The sequence below is a fragment of the Colius striatus genome, chromosome 3 (genome assembly GCF_028858725.1).
Source record: "Colius striatus isolate bColStr4 chromosome 3, bColStr4.1.hap1, whole genome shotgun sequence".
Taxonomy (NCBI): Eukaryota; Metazoa; Chordata; class Aves; order Coliiformes; family Coliidae; genus Colius; species Colius striatus.
This window is the reverse complement of record NC_084761.1, coordinates 51,403,015-51,421,585: the sequence shown is the minus strand read 5'-3', so window position 1 is coordinate 51,421,585 and position 18,571 is coordinate 51,403,015. Positions and strand designations below refer to the sequence as shown.

The 18,571-nt window shown below is 43.5% G+C and overlaps 1 protein-coding gene across 3 annotated transcripts; it reads right to left on the bottom strand.

Moving 5' to 3' along the window:
- Positions 1-1,793: 1,793 nt before the first annotated feature.
- ERI1 (exoribonuclease 1) lies at positions 1,794-15,422 on the bottom strand. 3 transcript variants are annotated; one of them, XM_061994095.1, is made up of 7 exons: positions 15,327-15,422; positions 14,271-14,446; positions 11,723-11,933; positions 10,403-10,486; positions 9,663-9,772; positions 6,209-6,323; positions 1,794-4,293 (listed from the first exon to the last, which is right to left on the bottom strand). In XM_061994095.1, the coding sequence occupies exons 1-7, from the start codon at positions 15,399-15,401 to the stop codon at positions 4,051-4,053; spliced, it is 1,014 nt and encodes a 337-aa protein (XP_061850079.1). In that variant the 5' UTR covers positions 15,402-15,422; the 3' UTR covers positions 1,794-4,050. The 3 variants fall into 3 exon arrangements, with proteins under 3 accessions (XP_061850079.1, XP_061850081.1, XP_061850082.1); XM_061994097.1 differs by lacking the exon at positions 15,327-15,422 and adding an exon at positions 14,682-15,124; XM_061994098.1 differs by lacking the exon at positions 10,403-10,486.
- Between the last annotated feature and the right edge of the window lie 3,149 nt (positions 15,423-18,571).

The window sequence follows — 18,571 nt, the reverse complement described above, 5'->3', positions numbered from 1 at the left end:
TATCCCCTCTGTACCTGGTGTTGGGCATCCCAAAAAGCCTGTTATCAAAATTCATCGACTATTAAACATTCAGACTACATGGATAGGTGTAAGCACACAACTGGCCTACTCTGCCTAGATCAGCTGATAACATGTCACTTCTAACTTCTTTTTAGGTCCCTGTCATTTTAGTCCGTATCTGCATAAATGGAAACGAATCACAAACATTTGAAGGTTTTGAAGTGACAAAGGGAGGCCCTTGGAGCCTCATGCTGCTGGCTGCTACACCTGTCTCTAAATTATATGTAAAGTGCTTTCGTGCTGCTCAGAGCAGAAGTATTCAACTACTTGCCAATTCAAACTATGAATTATTGTGAAATCAAGAAAGGGACACAGCAAGGAGACCTCCAAATCACAGCAATTGTAATCATAAGTAAACACAAGTGATGCCCAAGCATTGTGTTTGTTTTGCAGAGTATGTAGGTGTCTGGGAAGGTGTGTCACACTTCATGGCCAGCCTGCAGCCCAGAACCTGCACATCACCCCAAAGTGGAACATAAGCACGATGAAGCAATTCCTGATCATTGAGACATCTCTGGCTCACGTTGGTCATGTGTGCTCTTTAAAAATCAACATCACTGAAACAGGGAATATACACAAAGGAGGTCTCAGTCACCCACAAGTATTTACCAATGCAAGATCACTAGTATCATTCACTTCAAACCACAGAAACCATTCCATGACTGGCAGTAACTCAGTCAGGAACGCAGGCAGAAAACCTCCACCATGTATCTGCCCACAGCATCACAAGATTGACAATTAACACAGACAGTCACGACCACACTAAGTTAAAATCGCAAGAGCAGGGCATGGTACTACCCATCAGGCCACAGAGACAGCTGCCTGAGCCATGCAACCATCTTCCTAATCAGAACACACACAGAGGTCACTTCTGCCATAAAGAGGTGTCCAAGGCTCTTGTCGTTTATTTGAAAAGGCCTTTCCTCCATGTGAGGTCATTTAGTGCAAAGCAGTCGTGCTCCTTTAATTTAAGGAGCACAGCAACAGGTACAAGCTGGAGCATAAGAGGTTCCAAAGAAACACAAGGAAGAACTTCTTCACTGGAGGCAAAAGTTCAGTAATGGAAGAAAAAGAGAGGACTTTAAAAACAGCCTTGGGAACTGTCAAGCCAGACAAATGAGTTGTCCTTCAACAAAGCTGTGGTGAAAAACCACTCCTTTTTCAAGGTGACCAAAGAGCAGTGAAGGCCTGCAGTGAAGTGCCGAGAGCACTCCAAGAGCACAAGAACCTCAATTCAAGGTGAACTGAGGTTTGGTTGTTTTTATTTATTTCCACTGATGAGAATAGCTCCGTCCTCATTGCAATGTTAGTTTCCAATAAAACTTGGAAACACAACTACCTTGTTAAACTAAATTATTAAACTACCTTATAAGATGAGCACAGACAGTTTCTATGGACAACTGATCTGCTGAGACTTGTCCCTGTAGCTGTACCTCCCTAGGAGGTTGATGGGATGCTACAGACTGTTGCGACCTCTTATTCCCCACGCAGCTAGCAACATTTGCTGAGGCCTATTGCTCTTTAACCTGCCTCTCTCTGTGAATCCCTCTCTCATTCATATAAATAGTTATTAAGAAATATACTTGAAAGTGCTCATGCTGAAATTTGTCTGCAACTCTTGCTTTAAAATTCACTAGTGCTTTACAAAGGCTGTCTGCAGTAGTGGTAGAATTGCTCAAGTATAGCTCATGAAACATGAAATAAAAACAAACAACAACAAAACAAGGCCTCTATCAGCAGGATGATGTCTGCATGTTTGTTTTCCGCATAGAAAAGACTGCTTACATGCTTGTCAATTAATTTTTACACAATGGGATGACTCCTCTAATAAACAGAAATATTCATCATAGCAGAGATGCATTCAGCAAGCTTCTCTGGATCAACAAACAAGATCAATCCAAAAAACCACTCTTTGGCTGAACACAAGTGTCACTACTAAAATCACTGTACCATGTTTTTGGATTTTTTTCCCCTCAAATACCTCCTTCCCCTTTAGCATGAAAGCAAACAGGAAAATTTATCCCTTTACTGAGTGTTGTGAAATTGTCACATTCATAAGGTTTAAGCCACCTAGCCATGGCAATGTTCCTAGTCCACCAGAGAAGACTAATCACGGCCCATGCTGAGGCCAAGATCCCAAAGACTGCTGAAGTCATCCCGTGCTTTCAGTGAACTCAGTACTTGACATGTGAATAAATACCAACTTATTTTAATAAGTTTCTTTACATTTCATGAAAACCAACAAGTGTTGATAAAATTCACTTCTCAATCACAGAATCAAACACTCTGTGAAAACAGTTATGGTTTACACTTTGACATGAATCCAACTTAGATTAAAAATAGCATCTGGAATGACTCTACTGACTTCTGCAACTCACTGAAAAAAAAAACTATTCAGGCAGAAAACAGAAGACAATTATTAATATTTAACCCTTATCTCAAAATACCTTTTTGAAGTTATTCAACAAAAATAAACAACTCTGTACTTAAAATAAATGATGTAAAATTACAACAGCCCTTCACTTATGAAACCTGTAGTATAATCTGTAACAAAGAAATGTTTTTCATTGGACTGCAGACCTGGTTACAGACCTGTAAATAAAAGACCAGTAACAAAGTCTACGACACTGCTGGCATCCCAAGGGAGATCTGCTGAGCTACACTCCATTTCAAAACAGAAAAAAAGGAAATTACCCTGGTTCCTCAGAAAAGAGGCTACCATGGTTGCTATAGTGAGAAGCAAATACACAATTAACAACTGGTACAAAATATGGTCTGACAAATCAATGGTATTTTCAGTGTAAGCATATGAAAGATTTCGATTTTACCCTTCTGAAAATACATCAAGTACTGCTACGGAAATAAAGGAAATGGTAAAGTTCAACAAAACTCTACAAGTGTTTACTGTCAGAAAAAAATGAACATCATTCTAAAGCAGTTGTGACTCTGGAGGGAAAATTGCTTCTTTCCTACATAAGAAGCAACTGAAAACTGACATTTCCCATTGACCCGCTTTAATAGTCGGAAGAGCAAGGCGAGGGGTTTGATTAGCCCAGCAGTGAATGTTCTCAAAGCAGCTTTATTACAAACTGGTTATTTTGTTTCCTGCATGTAAGTAACAGAAAGAATGAATTATAATACAGGGATACCAAGCTAACTTTTTTTTTCCCCCACTAAGAGCAACCAAAACTTGTTAATAATTACATGCGGCTTTTACTAATAAAATTCGTCTTCCAATGTTAAAGACTGAGATTAAGGCATAGCTTCGTGGTGGCAGAGGTATGGGAAGGTACCAAAAATAGTTGAGCATGTCTTCAGCTATGAACTAGAAGCTTCTACACAGCTCTTCTGTTGGATGTGGAAACAGACAAATGTATCCCTTGAAGAAAAAACAAACCAAAACCAGCAACCTAACAACATGGTACTTCTCTAGTGCTTTAGAACTGATGAACATGCTCCCATTTCACCTAGACTTTGTAAAAAAAATCCAAACCAACAAAACAGCAGGAACACTTACAGGAGTGCTGTATCAGGAAAGGCCAGCCCAACCACTCCCTATTTCAGTTCTTCCAGCAATGTCTTGTTTGTGTGCAATGAATAATCAGATGCTAGATACCCTTACGAGGAAAGGCATACTGAATAAATACTATCCACAGCAGTACGTAAGGCCCCAGCCATTTTTGCATGTGTTTAAATTATATGTTCTTAAAAGCTTAATACTTTGCCTGGATTCTGAGTATCAACATTTCTGCTAGAAAAGCTGAAAAGAACATGAACAAAAAATAAATGATTATTATAAAAATAAAAATGCTGTAACACAGGCATCAAAGAGCAAAGCGCTTCCACACTCCATTTCAACACAGACCATTAGTTAAGGTGCTTTCAGATTCTGCATTGCAGACAGGTTGGCAGAGGTGGCCGTTTAAATAGGCTCTGAACAGTCTTTTGTGGTTCTCGGAGAGCAGTTCCCAAGGCAGAAGCCCTGAACTGCTAGTTCCTGTAGCGGGGCATCTGTGGAGCAGGGGCTCCCTCTAAGGGGGCCGAGGAGGAGACTGTCATCAGCTGGCCAGCATGCATTCTCTCATTCACCCGCAGCTCACAGCCATCCTGTAGCATCCTTATAGCTATCCTTGCAATGTTTTTAGAGTCATCCAGTCCACTGTGAGGTCTCCCATCGTAATTCATGCCCAGCTTTTCAAGCATGATTGTCAGCTTGGTCTGGTTCCTAGGAACCTGATGGAGAAAGTGAACCACATTCAACAATTAGGTTCTGTACCAACTCTTTTTGATCTAACACAGTGCAGTAGAAACATATGCAGACTTGTAAGTCTGCTTAAGTCACATACAACTTTCATGATGCCTTTTGTCAGATCACTAACGATTTAATTTCAAAGCACGTTGGTGAGACAGACACTCTCATTTTTTCAGAGGAGACATAGCCAACAGGAGCTTGTCTAGACTCAGGATAATGTCAGAAGCCTCTCACTATGACCAGGACCAGCTCAAGATGCACCAGTGCTGGCAACAGTGGAAGTCATGGCCTAGCTAGGGTTAATAATAAGCCTTAAAAAAAAAAAAGGAATTACCACCCACAGTGGCACTGCAGAAGGAATCAGATTTTACCTTTCCTTTTAAATGCTAAGCAATTAAAGAGGCATCAGGCTCCTGATTCCTACTGATGCCAAGCCTCTGAATGCCACCAAATGCCACGGGAACAAATCAGCAACACCTATAGCAGCAGCCCACGTTTACATGGATGACCATGAGCATGAACAGACAAGGATGCTTAACTGACTGACCCATGCAAAGTGCTACACCAGCAAAGGCCCCAAGTTCTCTCTTGATTAAACATATATTTGTTTTCTCTGGAAAGGGTAAAAAAAACCACAAAAAGGCAACTTTAAAGGAAAACTTATTTTGTTCTCTTGGTAGTGATGGTTGGGGGAACACAGGGCATGACAAGTTCCAGAATATTGCACTATACTGCTGGATTTAGTAGCTTGGCAGAACAGTGACAACACAGCTGCCAAAATCTGGCAATATACAACTCCAGTGGTAACACTCACAAACTGGGCAAGGGAGACACACTCTAGGCTGTGGAAGATTCTACAGGAAAGCTACAATACATTCCTTGTCATTCATTTCACCTGTAACAACAGATTCAATAGCAGCATGGAACAGCTAAATGGAAGCAGCAAACAACTACAAACACTACAACTGTTTGTATTGATAAAAACATAAAATCACAAGTAGTAAAAAGAACTCTGTTCCTTCTAGCTACAATCTTCATTGCCTTTGATGAAAAAGTACTCACTGCTCAACAGAGAAGGAAAAGGAACGTATGCTTAGACGAATGCTGATAGGACTAACAAGACTGTTCTGTGTTCTAGCATGTAAGTGACAGAAATGGTCATGCAGAGAAGGCACAATAACAGAGGGAGAAATGGAGTAGCCCTGTAAAATCTGGCCACCACAACGTAAACTTTTTCTCTTATTAAACATTAACCTCTTTTTTTTTTTTCCCCTAGAGGTGACATTTGGTATGAAAAAGCTCTTCAAGAGATCATCAGGCTGAAATCACATTCCAACAAGTGGTTTAATGAACACAGACTGGCAGTTTGCTACAATTGTCAATAACCAGTTTTACCATAACCTGACAGTGAAAGCAAGCAGCAATAAGGTCCAGCACTAAACTTGGTGTTAATTTTTTTCTTGGCAATTTAACTCCACTATAGATATGTCCTGATCTTTCTCTGTCAAAAGTTGAGATATGTGAGGGTAATGATGCAAATTAGTTTTGTACTATATCATAGGAAAATAGGAAAAATTCATTGAAAAATCAATACAGAGTCTTTTCAGCACAACTACTTCAAGAGACACTTGATCTAAGAGCACTGGTATGACATTTTTAGACAATTCTTCATGGAGCATCTCCTGATTCTTAAACACGAGACTAAACCAAAAATGCAGCAGGTTATACGATCAACTAGTAAAGTAAGATCTGGGCATGAAGCACATTTGAAAGGCAGACCCCAGGCAACTAGTTTAAGTACTGTAATTTTATACGAGCAAAGACGACAAGTATGACAGGACATTCTAGACTTCTAAATCAAGTTTTCCTGCAAGAGGAACAAGGATTTGTACAAACCTTATAGAAGTTCCCATACGATTTGCGAATATTGATCCACTTTTTGGCAAAAGAAGGGTATTTGATACGGCTACTGCGGCACTGGATGTTCAAAAATTTACTCATATCCCAAGATCTTAACAAGTGAGAAAAGAAAAACATATTAGTAATACATAATTCAGATGCCCCAAGTTCTACAGATTGCACAGCTGTAGCACAACAAGCTCCTTTTCTTTGGTGATCAGTAGAGGGGAAAACAGTTTAAGGAAAAGCTCTCTGGCTGTGGTAAAGTTTTTTTTTAATATGAATTTTTTAATCATGGAGAAAACAAATAATGCTCCGAGCAAGATTTTCACTAGGATGGTTTCAGGTCCATCATGGTTAAAAAACAAAAAAATAAATAACAGGCCAAATTCTCTACCTACCACAGCTGCTCCAAAAACTGCCAAAACTAGATGCTTACAGAGCCCTTGGGGAAGCAAGCAACACCTTAAATTTTCCTTATTACTTGGGTACCTCTTGCATCTATATCCAGGGAAACCTGTGTGTTCGAGTAAGCCCTTGCATTGCCTGTACACCAAGGCATGCAGCTTGGGGAATGAGGAGGAACTGGAGATGGGGGTGAGGATGACATCATTGCTCTTACTGAGACATGGTGGGACAGCTCACATGACTGGAGCACAGACATGAATGGCTGTGTATTGTTTAGGAAAGACAGGCCAATGAGGCAAGGAGCTGGAGTTGCTCTCTATGTGAGAGTGCATTAAACTCTGCCTGGGTGGGGATGAGGGGCCCACTGAATGTTTATGGGTAAAAATTAATGGGCAGGGTAAGGTAGGTGATGCTGTTGTGGGAGTTTGCTACAGGCCACCTGGTCAGTAAGAGGAAGTAGATGAGGCTTTCTACAAACAGCTGAGAGCTGCCTCACAGTCACAATCCCTGGTCCTCATGGGGGACTTCAACCTCCCTGATATTTGCTGGCAAAGCCACACAGCCAAGCACACACAGTCCAGAAGGTTCCAAAGATTGTTGATGACAACTCCCTGTCACAGGTGATTGAGGAACCAATGAGGAGGTGTTGTGCTGCTGGACTTGGTGCTGACAAATAAGGAGGGAGGTCCTGTTCTTCTTCTACTCTGCCCTGGTGAGGCCTCATTTGTGTCCAGTTCTGGGCTCCCCAGCTCAAGAGGGACAGGGAACTGCTGGAGAGAGTCCAGTGCAGGACCACCAAGATGATCAGGGGACAGGAAAGGCTGCGGGAACTGGGGCTGTTCAGTCTGGAGGAGACTCTTTAATAAGTGAGATCTCTTTAATATTTACAAATATCTAAATGGTGGATTTCAGGAGGTTGGAGCATCACTTCTTTCTGTTGTACCTTGTGACAGCACAAGGGGTAATGGGATGAAGCTGGAATACACAAAGTTCCACTTAAACTTAAGGAAAAACTTCTTTCCTGTGAGGGTGAGGGAGCCCTGGCACAGGCTGCCCAGGGAGGGTGTGGAGTCTCCTTCTCCAGAGGTTTTCAGACTCCACCTGGATGTGTTTTGTGTGACCTGATCTAGTTGGACCTTCTGCAGCAGCAGGGGGGTTGGACTAGATCTCTAGAGGTACTTTCCAGCCCCTATCATTCTGTGATATGCATGCATCTCTCTACTTAACGACAGTAATTGAAGCAAGGCTGCACTCAATTTTAGAAGCAACCTGTCCTTTATGGAAAGAAGGTGAAACTATAACCCCACATACTTCCTAGCCTGCTTTCCTGCAGGGTACAACCATAACAAGTGTAAATGTCCAAGTAAAATAAAGCTTTTTTTCCCCCCTCTGCAAGTAGCTGTCTACACAATTTTACCTATGTGACAGAGATCTCACTGCACCTATTTTCTTTGAGGAATCCCACTAGGGAAGATTCTTCTTGAGGAGAATTCCAGACACATTCTAGGCTCCATAATATAATCAGCCTTGCATCAGTTTCTTTCTTTAATTCACTATTGCTTCCAAAAAAATTACTCAAATAGTAGTATTTACCATGGTTCCTTAATCTCAGGTTGGAATGACATTATTTAAATTCCTTATTTTTAAGGTGTACACAGATCTAACAAAGTCACGTGTCACAGATTTTAAATGGCTTCTCTGTTCACATTGGACACAAGCATATTTGAATGATACGGGTTCTTCGCCAGAAAAGACCTGTGATTTACAGTTAGTCAAATCTTCAGGAATTTTCAGAAAAAAAAGTCACATGGCAAAAAAACCCCACTTCCACTCAACAAACTGAGTTAGTTTAATAAATAAATCAGGTTTCTTACTTCTTAATTCAAGTCCTATTATAAATTATTTTTTGAAATCACTTGTATTATAGACTAGAACACTTATTTGTGTTTTACTTGAAATAATTGTTGGGAAGCCATGCTAAGATCCCCCATGATCTTTTTTCATAACCTCCAGTTTTGTTTTGGGGTTCATCTCTCTCTGTTTTAATAGTCATCGCAACAGAGTGGCACAGGACTGCCTTTTTAATCCAGTACAGCAGGTGACCTCCCCCAGGCAAACATCAGGAACTGCAACATGAAAGTATTATCATTCATCTCAACATGGCTAATATTAAAAAGTCCCTGTCCGACTTAAATCCCTCATTCCAAGAAAAGGAGGAAAGCAGATCTGTTAACAGAAAAGTAATGATTCGTGGCTAAAAAGCATGCACCACCTACAGAAAAATGCCCTGGCCAGTGCTATACAAGATAAGGCTCAAACAGAATCTGTCATCATATAACAAAGCTAAGATCACATGAATAATACTGCATCGCAGATACATCTAGATCTTGCTATCTGTTCACCTTGCAGTCATTAGGGGACTTGATTTTCCACCCAGCCTTTGGGTGAGAGCAAGTTCAGGTGGAAGTTCAAGGACTAGTCCATCCCTCACACACAAATCTTGTCATAGGTGGGACTCACCAGAGCTACAGCCCTCTCAGCCAGAGCAGAGAGCTTTCCATGGTAGCCATTTCTCCTTGTTCAATAAACAGCATCATCTATTATTGCTTTGTGGAGAAATATGCAGGATTTATTCACAGTAACACTGACACACAGAAGACACAACACAACCACCACACAGCTGTGAAACCTTGGATTCAGGAGAACACGTGACTTTCTTAGAAATGAAGTTGCACAACATTATTTTCAAGTATTATGTGCTATATGAAAACTAGATGTAAACAGAGAATTACAATAACAAAGAAGGATAAAAAGTCTACTCCACATCATTTTGCTGCATATAGAGATAGGAAAGAAACAGTGCCACCTCATGGACTTAAGCTTCATTTCAGATTTTTTAGTTCAGCTTTTCTGATTTTACCAAAAGCTAAAATGGCAACAAAATAGCCCAAAGGCAGTGTCATGATCCACTTGAACAACTCTCACAAAAGTTACACATCCTTTTTCAGTTTTAGGTAGTGCTGAAGGTTAGATAAGGACATACCCGTCTGTCAACATGGAATAGGTGTACTTTGTTCCCAGTTCTCGCTGTCTCATCCACTCTATGACGTTTTGCAGAACTTGAGGGAATGTATCAGCTTTATCAACAATGTCCTAGGAGAATAAAAAAAAAAAACAACAGAGGAACATTTTTTCAGAAAAGAAACCAGCCTGTAAGAATTATATTGGTACACAGGCACTCGCTAACTCACTCACTAAGTTGGTGTCACAAAAAACGTTTAGACACAGATTACACGTTCAGATAAGACAGCAATCGGACAGATTTTTTGAAACTGAAAAACTAGCACCACAACAGCACCAATAAAAGACCCAGCCTCCAAATAGTATCTGTAAAGTTAACAAGGTTAGTCAGCTGTTGGACGTAGATTAAAACCTTGGAGTTTGTTTCCCAGGCTCCTGCTCAAGTCACTTGATCACAGGTCATGGCCATCATAAATCTCAGAAGAGGAACAGATGCAATTCAAAAGGTTCTTTCTTCTGCTAAAGATGAAGTTTCTACATATGGATTATAAACTGAATGCTTTTCCCTACAGCCTCTTATAAACATCTAAATGATCAACTTAGTGAAATCAATTCTGTGATAACTGAGAGAAGGGAAAAGAAAACAAGGATTAAGAGAATAAGCTTTACAGAAAAATCACTGTGAAAGACTACCAGTCTGAAAACATCAACATCACACCTCTTTTTTTCATACTTTCCTGAGGAAACAGAAGTGCAAATTACCTGGGTGATTCCTGTAAGACTGATGCAGAAGCTTGAAAGCTTGGGATTAATCTCAGGCTTCACATATTGCTGAAAGGTATCCTCCTGTCGTAAGAGAATCAAACACTCAGCAGCAGCACACTATGTAGCCCACAAGGCAACTTCTTTGGCTTGCTCATAGCCAAAAGGCAGTAGCAGCTACTTGTCCTGCTGGAGGCAAAAAGGATTGTGTACTTCCACAGCCAATAGAATATGAGCCTCCTGATTGGACAATATGACATTCCCAATGGGAGAGATGGATAGCTTTCCAACTGGAACATGTCCTTCCTCTCAGCCAGTGGGTGCAAAGAACGTGGGTGTACGAGGGGAGAAGGACAGACTGTAATTGAGGGGAAGAGCTGTGAAAAGGACAACATGAGTAAGAAAAAAAAATGTAGCAAGAGGCATGAACAAAGCCTGATGGTTTTAGGTGCTATCCCTAAAGGCTCACCTATAACTCAAGAAAGGCAACAGCCCTCAGAGGCTAGCCATACATCACTGGATGCCAGCCAAAGATAAACACAATGACCTCACCCCAGGAAACAGAGCATTACATGCAAGTTCCAGTTTTCCATGGAAGCCCTAAAACCCTGCTGCTATACAAAACCTTTTGGACAGAGGAAAAAAATCCACACTGCTTCTTAACACTCTAAAGGTAATAAAAGAGTCTTGGTAATCTGCACAATCATCTCTTTGTAGTTAGTCACACATGCAGCTACATTCTAATGTATCATCACTGTGATTACTGTATCATAGAATGGTAGCTGTTGGAAGAGACCTTTAGAGATCATCTAGTCCAACTCCCCTCCAGAAGCAGGTCAACCTAGATCAGGTCACAAAATACACAATCAGAGCTAGCCTAGCTAGCTAGAAATAGCCTAGCTCACCACAAAGTAGAGTTTGCTCGGCCTTGCTTTCTACATTTCTGCTTTAGTCTCTTCCAGATTGCCTCACACACACGCACAGAATTTACTAATCCTTGTTTATGCCTTGAGCCCTAGAAATAGCTTTGTGGATTTTAAAGCAGGGAAAGAAGCAGAGGGGAACGGGGAGGAAGACTGTGAAACTGAAAAGTTCCTCTTATCGGTAGAGGGAGTCAATAGCAGGAGGATGATCTCCTCCAGATGCTCCAAGAACAGAAAGTTGTGTTTCTATGTAAGAGGCACAGCAGTTAGGTCTTCATGGAAAAAAAGCGCTATTTTTAATGAATTTCAACATTAACCTAAAATGTAATCCAGACATTCTAAAGAAAAGAAGTTACATCAAAGAAGAGCACACCAACACAGTAATTACATCACTTACTATTTCCAGGGTATGTGTGTTTAGTAACACAATAGGAAACTCAATTATTTCATGTATGAATTCAGGCGGGTTTCCTTCCTCACATGTGGCTTCGAAGTCAACAACACAGATGTAGTCGTAGTAGCTGTCTCCATTAATGGCTTCTTTCTGCATCAGCTTCTGTTTCTTGTAATAGTTTTTCAGTCTCTTTTTCAGCACATCTTTTACTCCTCTAAAGAGATAAGGAATGTGACAAAAGTCAAACTCTCATTTCACTAGTTGTTTCACCACTGTAGAACTGAAGCTGTATCTAAGATTTGAAAGTTCATAGTTTACTAAACTCTCTCTGAACATCAGTACTTAGGATGTCTGAATTCGACTTTACCACACTGTTAACGCCCCATTCTCTGGCTATATCACAGCAGGAGCTGTGATACCCCCTGACAACTAGTGAAGTTAAACAATACCAGTGTTTGGAGCAGACTGTGAAGTACAGTGCAGAGACTCTCCGCAGTCCCCTCCAGCTCAGCAAGACTCAGTAGATGAAGCCTTTGCAAAGCCCTAGGCTTTGTAGATTGCTCCTAGATGACCTCTGTCTTGGAAGCAGTACTGCCTCACCCATATTTCCGTCTGCCCTTGGCCTGAAGTGACTGAAGCACAAGGTACTGCTGCCATCAGCGGAACAGATAATGCAGAATCCAGCCAGAAAATCTACATTTTTGTCTCAATTTCAATTTAAAATTGAGCTTGAGTTACTCAAGTAAAGTACTCAAGATTTCAGCTGTCAAAATAACTTCCTGGTCAAGATCCTGCTTTTCAGCAGGTTTGTGGCTAACACAAATTCAGGGTGGCAAACAATTAAAGTTACTTTATTGTGTCTTTTTAACAGAAAGATCGTAATATGCAAGTACAGGTCCCAGAACTGCCACATATCAAATCAGAGCTGAATAAACAGGCATAATTTATTCCTTGAAGGAAGTTATTTTTAAAAATACACCTTGCAAACGAAATCACAGAAGTCATAAGAGTTACTTGTAGCAAGTAATCCACAAGGAAAAACTGAAAGTAGACTGCATTTGAAAACAGCAGCCTCTTTTGCAAAGACAAGTAACTCTTCTTCCACTCTAGTTCACTAATCTAGTTATTTCCTTGACCAGCTGAAAGTTGAAACAATACGGGACCTAATGGAGGGGAAAATTACCTCTCCTTCCATCAAATCTATAAAAAGTTGAAAGAGGAGATGATCCGCTATCGAAACATCCCCAAAGCAAGGGATGGTGTGTGGCAATCTGCTCAATTCACTATATTAGAGGGGACACACAATTTTTTTTAATGTATAAGATCTACTCTGACCAACTTAATTGGATGTACTACCAAAGGAAATCTAGTTTAGCTAAAAGCATTTACAACTGAATTAAAACTGCAGAAGAAAAATTAGAAACTTAGGAGGAAACCAGATCCCATATTTGAGTTCTGCTTTTTATTTTAAAATCAGAATAACTGCTGAATAGTTGCACAAATATAACTTGTTTTATTAAAAATTTTACCAGGTAATGTAGTTTTTTTCTTTCCAAGGAGTCAAATTCATTTAACCGAAGGAGGAATAAAAAAAGTCAACATGCAATCAGAACACCTGCAGACAGATAAGGTGGGGATGCCAGGCTGCAGTTACTGGGGTTTTTTTTCCCCTTTTATGCTTTTCAAATGAATCTCTGTTCCTTCTTTTTGTTTTTTTTTTTCACCTGAAGGTCCTTCCCCATACAATCTACTTCTGTAGAAAGCCAGACTTCTGCTTTCAGACTCCTTCTCACCTTTCAGTTTTCCTCTTCATTCAGAGCAGTGGCTTCCTACTTTGCTAACTCCCCACCATTGCTACTTCCTCATAACTGTTGCCAACAGAAACAACACACTTTGTTGTTCCCAGCTTTCATCTCAACATCTCAAATTTGTCTGGCCACAGCAACATCAAAGGGTCACTTCTGAAAGAGCAGGAACCACCACTCTCATATATCTAGCCCTTTCCTCCTTCTCCTCAGTAAGCACAAACCCAGTTTGTGGTACTTCCACCTATACACATTATCCTATCTATTCGGACCAGCAAACTCTGCATCTAAAGGCACGTGTCCTCTGCATTAGTTTAATTCCGAGCTCTATCACCAGAGGCTCTAGCCAGTATCAGATCTGTTGTGATTACAGTAAATAAAAATGTGCGTGTCCTGACGTGAGTTTCTACACACTGAAGGTCTGCCATACCACTTGAGAACCCTTGCAGCTCTTCAGATCTCTCCCTCCTGACCAACATCACATTGGCAATTAACCTACAATTAACCTGTTCTTTGTGTTACCAGTGGATACAGCATATATTTCTGATAACACATTAAGCAGTACCACATGCAGTAATCCCACAAAAAAAAACTTGCATCAAGATTGCACGTAGAACAGCTGGCGTTTGATGGCATATCAGCTTTTCATTTTGTAGTGTGCTTTTAAACTTTAAAATAACCATCCCTTACGGCTCTACTGCTCTCAAAGATAAACAAACAAACAAAACTTTAAAAAGGAGCCCAACCTGGTTTCAAGCTTGAACTCTGCAAGTTTACTTCTGAGCTCATCTCTGGTCATTCTGTTGATACAGCCATTGGTTATAGCAATTTCTTTGTAAACAGGATCACTGAAGTCATTTGCATTGGCAGTTGAGTTTTTCCCACTAATTTCTTGATCACTGATCCTACAATGCTGTCTACCCTGGAAGAAAGAGAAATCTAAAGGTCATTAAGAAAGCCAAAACGAGAAGCTAGACCATTAAAATTTACATGCCATTCTGACACCAAAATGCAGTAAAACGTCACACCGTTTCACCCACGGTCACACTGAGTGAACTAGCTAACAGATGGATAGGAAAATCCGTACTAAAGCCTACCCTGAAAAACCATTTAGTTTCTTTAATGAAATTTAACAGAGAGAATAGAGCGATACTAACACACACGTCCAAAGCCATGTCAAAAAGCAGCTCTAAGACACAAAACTTGAACGCATGTCCCAGTTTCAACAGGAAAAGTTAAGCTGTCCGGTATGAGCTGGCAAAACCTTGTCTGACAGGAAGCGATCTCCCACAGAGTCTATACTAAGACACACGGGCAGACCAGACGTGCCAAACAAACAAAACATGAAATGAAAAGAAACCCGAAAGGCACTTTGACTGTGTAACGGTTATTCGCAGCCTCTGTGGGGCGAACACATGGCGGGGCCCGCCTCCCCTGGGCCCGCCGCCGCAGGGCCTCCTGGGCCTTGGACGCAGGCAGAAGAGCCCGTAGCGCAGCAGGCGCCTCCCTGGTAACGCGGCGCTCTGGCTCTGGCTCTGGCGCTGGGCTGGGCTGGGCTGAGCTGGGCTGGGCTGAGCTGGGCTGAGCTCCGCCGCGCCGGCCTAGCCGCGGGCACCACCGAGAGTCAGGACGCACCGAACCCCGAGGAGAAGAGGCAGCGCGCGCGCCGTGGCCGCTGCGCATGCGCGCGGGACAGCAGCGGGCCGGGGACGCGGCCGCATGCCCGGCGCGGCCGGCACCGCCAGCCAGGCTCCGGCTCCGGAGGGGCCGCCCGGCGGCACCCGGCGCCCCAGCGCACTCACCGGCGGGCCGTTGGTGGGCCGTACCGGCGTCTCGTCGCGGCCGACCTGCAGGCAGTTCTCCTTCTGCTCCTCCATGGCGGTGGCGGGACGGCGGCCAGCCGGGGGGCGCGGCTTGCGCGAGTCCCGCCCCTGGGCCGTGGGGCGGCCCCGCCGCCGCCTTTGCCGGCCGCCCGCGCGTGCAGTGCCTCGGGAGGCCCGAACGACAGTGCGGTCCCCGCGCCCACCTCCCCTGTCGTGGGCATGTGCTGCGCGCACCCGGCCCGCCTCACCTCCTGCCTGTCCCGGCGGGATCAACGGCAGCCGCGGCCCCGGTTAGCCCTCGGCCCCTCACCTCTGAGGCACTACCTCTGCCTTCACGCTCCTGTTGTTGCGTTCCTCAGCCCTTGCTGAGGAGCCTCTTGGTGTTGGACTCACAGCTGCTTCTAGGAGCACTGGCCGTGATATAGGACACCTTATTTGTGCTTCCATGTTCCTATCCTGACTTTGCACAGGGCATCCTAAATACAGATCTGGGACACCCATGGTGCATGCATGGCCAAGTTCTAGAAACCAGATCGATTTGGCTGGCCCTCATCCCCTCTGCCCGGGAAAGTTCTCTCATGCTCTTCCCACTATCCCTTAATCCACAGTCAAGAAGCAGAGTGGGCCAAGTGGCATGGAACACAGCCGTCTGGGTCTTCTTGGCCAGGAGGTGATGGCAAAAGGAGGAGGCCCCTCTGTCCATAATGGGTGAATTTATGTTCTGCTAGTGCTTCCCATGGCCCTGGAGGGCAGTCCAGGCACATCCTGAGATTTTTCCTTCTGTCCTTCAGTGATGCAGGTCAATGCATATTGGCACCCACATGACTGATGCAGGAACACTAACACCTTCACATCTGTCAGCCCCTAGGTAGACTGGCATCTTCCACTCTGCTCTGCTGTGGCTGGGGCCCAGTCACTCACCCTCAGTCTTACTTTCTATCTCGTGCCAGCCTCTTGTTGCAGATGCTGCCATCCCTTCCCCTAGTTCTGCTGTGCAGAGTCACTGGGTTCAGTAGGACTGCCACAGAAGCCTGTCTTGTCTTCTCTTCCACAAGGTGCTGTGTGGGAAGGGACTTGCTCTCTTTTAACTTGCCCTCCTGGCACTCTGGCTTATACTCATGCTGGCAAGCAGGGGGCCATGCACTTGCCTCTGAACAATGTGTGGCTTGAGTGGGGTTCACAGGGGACCAAGCTTTACAAAAAAGCAAACAACACGGTATCAATAACCACCAAGCTGGCCTCACAAACCCTTAAACCTTAAACACAGTAGGGAAAAAGCTGTTCCCCAGCAATCCCCTGCCTTGCTGGAGAGGGCAACAGTTCACAGATGTTAATACAACAAGGGGCTTGGTGGTCAGACTTGATGTAAAAGTTCCTGATGATTTTGAAAGTCATTTGCTAACAGTGCTCCTAAAAGCTCTTGTCGCCCAGATTCAAACTGCAGATCTATAATTAGGCATGGACTCTTTCAGAGGCAGGGTCCAAATAGGCAAAGGAAGGTAAAAACCAAATTTCAAACAGCCAAATCCCTCCTGGAGATTGAAATAACTTTTATTTTCAGTGGTTTTGGTGAGGACGTGTGGGGAGTGTGGGTGTGGTGTGTATATGTCTGGGCATACCCGTGTGTGTGCGCATAGAGGCCTGCCCAGGGATGTTGGCTATATGAATACCTGCAATTACAGTCCATGAATTGAGCCATGAAGCGCATAATGAGTGCTACACCGAGGCCTGCTTCCTTGCCTCTATCTTGTGCTTACTGCAGTGCAGCATCTCCACCTCCCTGCATTGCCGTTCCAAAGACACCAGGCCACGAGCCCCTCCAAAGGGTGCAGGAGGAGCTGAGCTCTGGAATCTGGCTCTGCAGTAGAGAGCCACGGGGTTTCCACCTCACTTAGTGAGCTCCTAAATACAATTTGCAGATAGTGTTAACCATATCTGTCTCCTCATAATGAGGAGACACATAGTGTTAACCATATCTGTCTCCTCATAATGAGGAGACCCTACTGCTCTGACAAACTTTAACTACCTCAGAGGTACAAAGGGGAGGGGAACAGGAACCCCACAAAAGCTCCAGTGCCAGAGCACAGCCAAGCGTATCTTGGGTTCTCAGGAAAGCAGCACCTAAATACACTATCAAGTTTTCACAGGCATGTTGGAACTGTACCATGGGGGATGCTGCAAGGGAGATGACCCACATTTCCACAGCTCCCAGTCTCTGCTGTCTGAGAGACCATGAGGTGGGTTAAATTCCAGGCTGGCCTCTATTTCTGTTTAACTTTGGAGCTGAATTCCCCAAGCTCAGAGCAGAGACAATGCAGAAAGAACAGCACTGCTCCAACAGACCAGTCAAATCCATCCTGGTCTTGTGGCAGTTAGAAACAATCTTGTTTCTCTCTGCAAAAAGTCTTTAGCACAGTTAAAGCACAAGTGTCCCATCACCCAGGACCTTCTAGCTGTTGCCCTAAGATGAGCTAGATGTGCAGCATCATCCTTCAGGTGCCCTCTCACTCAACAGATCTGTGTGCTGCTTAGGGACGTGCAATTTCTCACGTTGCACAGACCCAGCAGAAGGCAAAGCTACTATCCTGGGAGTTTCACTTGGACGGATGCAGTTTTGAATTCCAGGTTTTGCTTCAGAGGAGGAGGGTAACACAAGGGACTCCAGGACATGTTCCAGGTGTGAAAGTCCTGTAGTGCAACACAATTTGCCAGCTCTGCTTCCAAACCGGTCTGCACCACTTTCAGTAGGAAATCAACTGGTCAACATGCAAAGGGTCTGCAAACCAGCGCAGGCCTCGAGTGAAGTAGGCATCTAGTACCAGGAGATTCTCTTCCTATTCCAAAGGGGCTAAATTCACCATCAGCTCCATGGAGAGACAATTGATGCCCCAGTCCTTTCTGCCCTCTTCATAAAACACTTTCAGTAAAGGCTACAGGGTGCTCCGTGGAGGCCTTAGTCATTTCTAGCAGTTCAGTAACTCTCTGAGCAGGGACAAGAACAGGAATGTAGTAACATGCTTTGAACTCAGATATATCTTCTCTTAGGGTGCTGCCTTAAAGCCCTCCTGCCTTGTGGCTTGACTCATGAAAAATTACATCCGTCAAAAAAATATGGGGTCCTCATCCCTGGGGCTCAGGGATGTTAAGTGGGGTCTAACAGGCAGGAGCTCAGTAAAGAGACACTGTGTGCAGAGGGCTTCAGGATGCATCCTTAAAAGACAGTG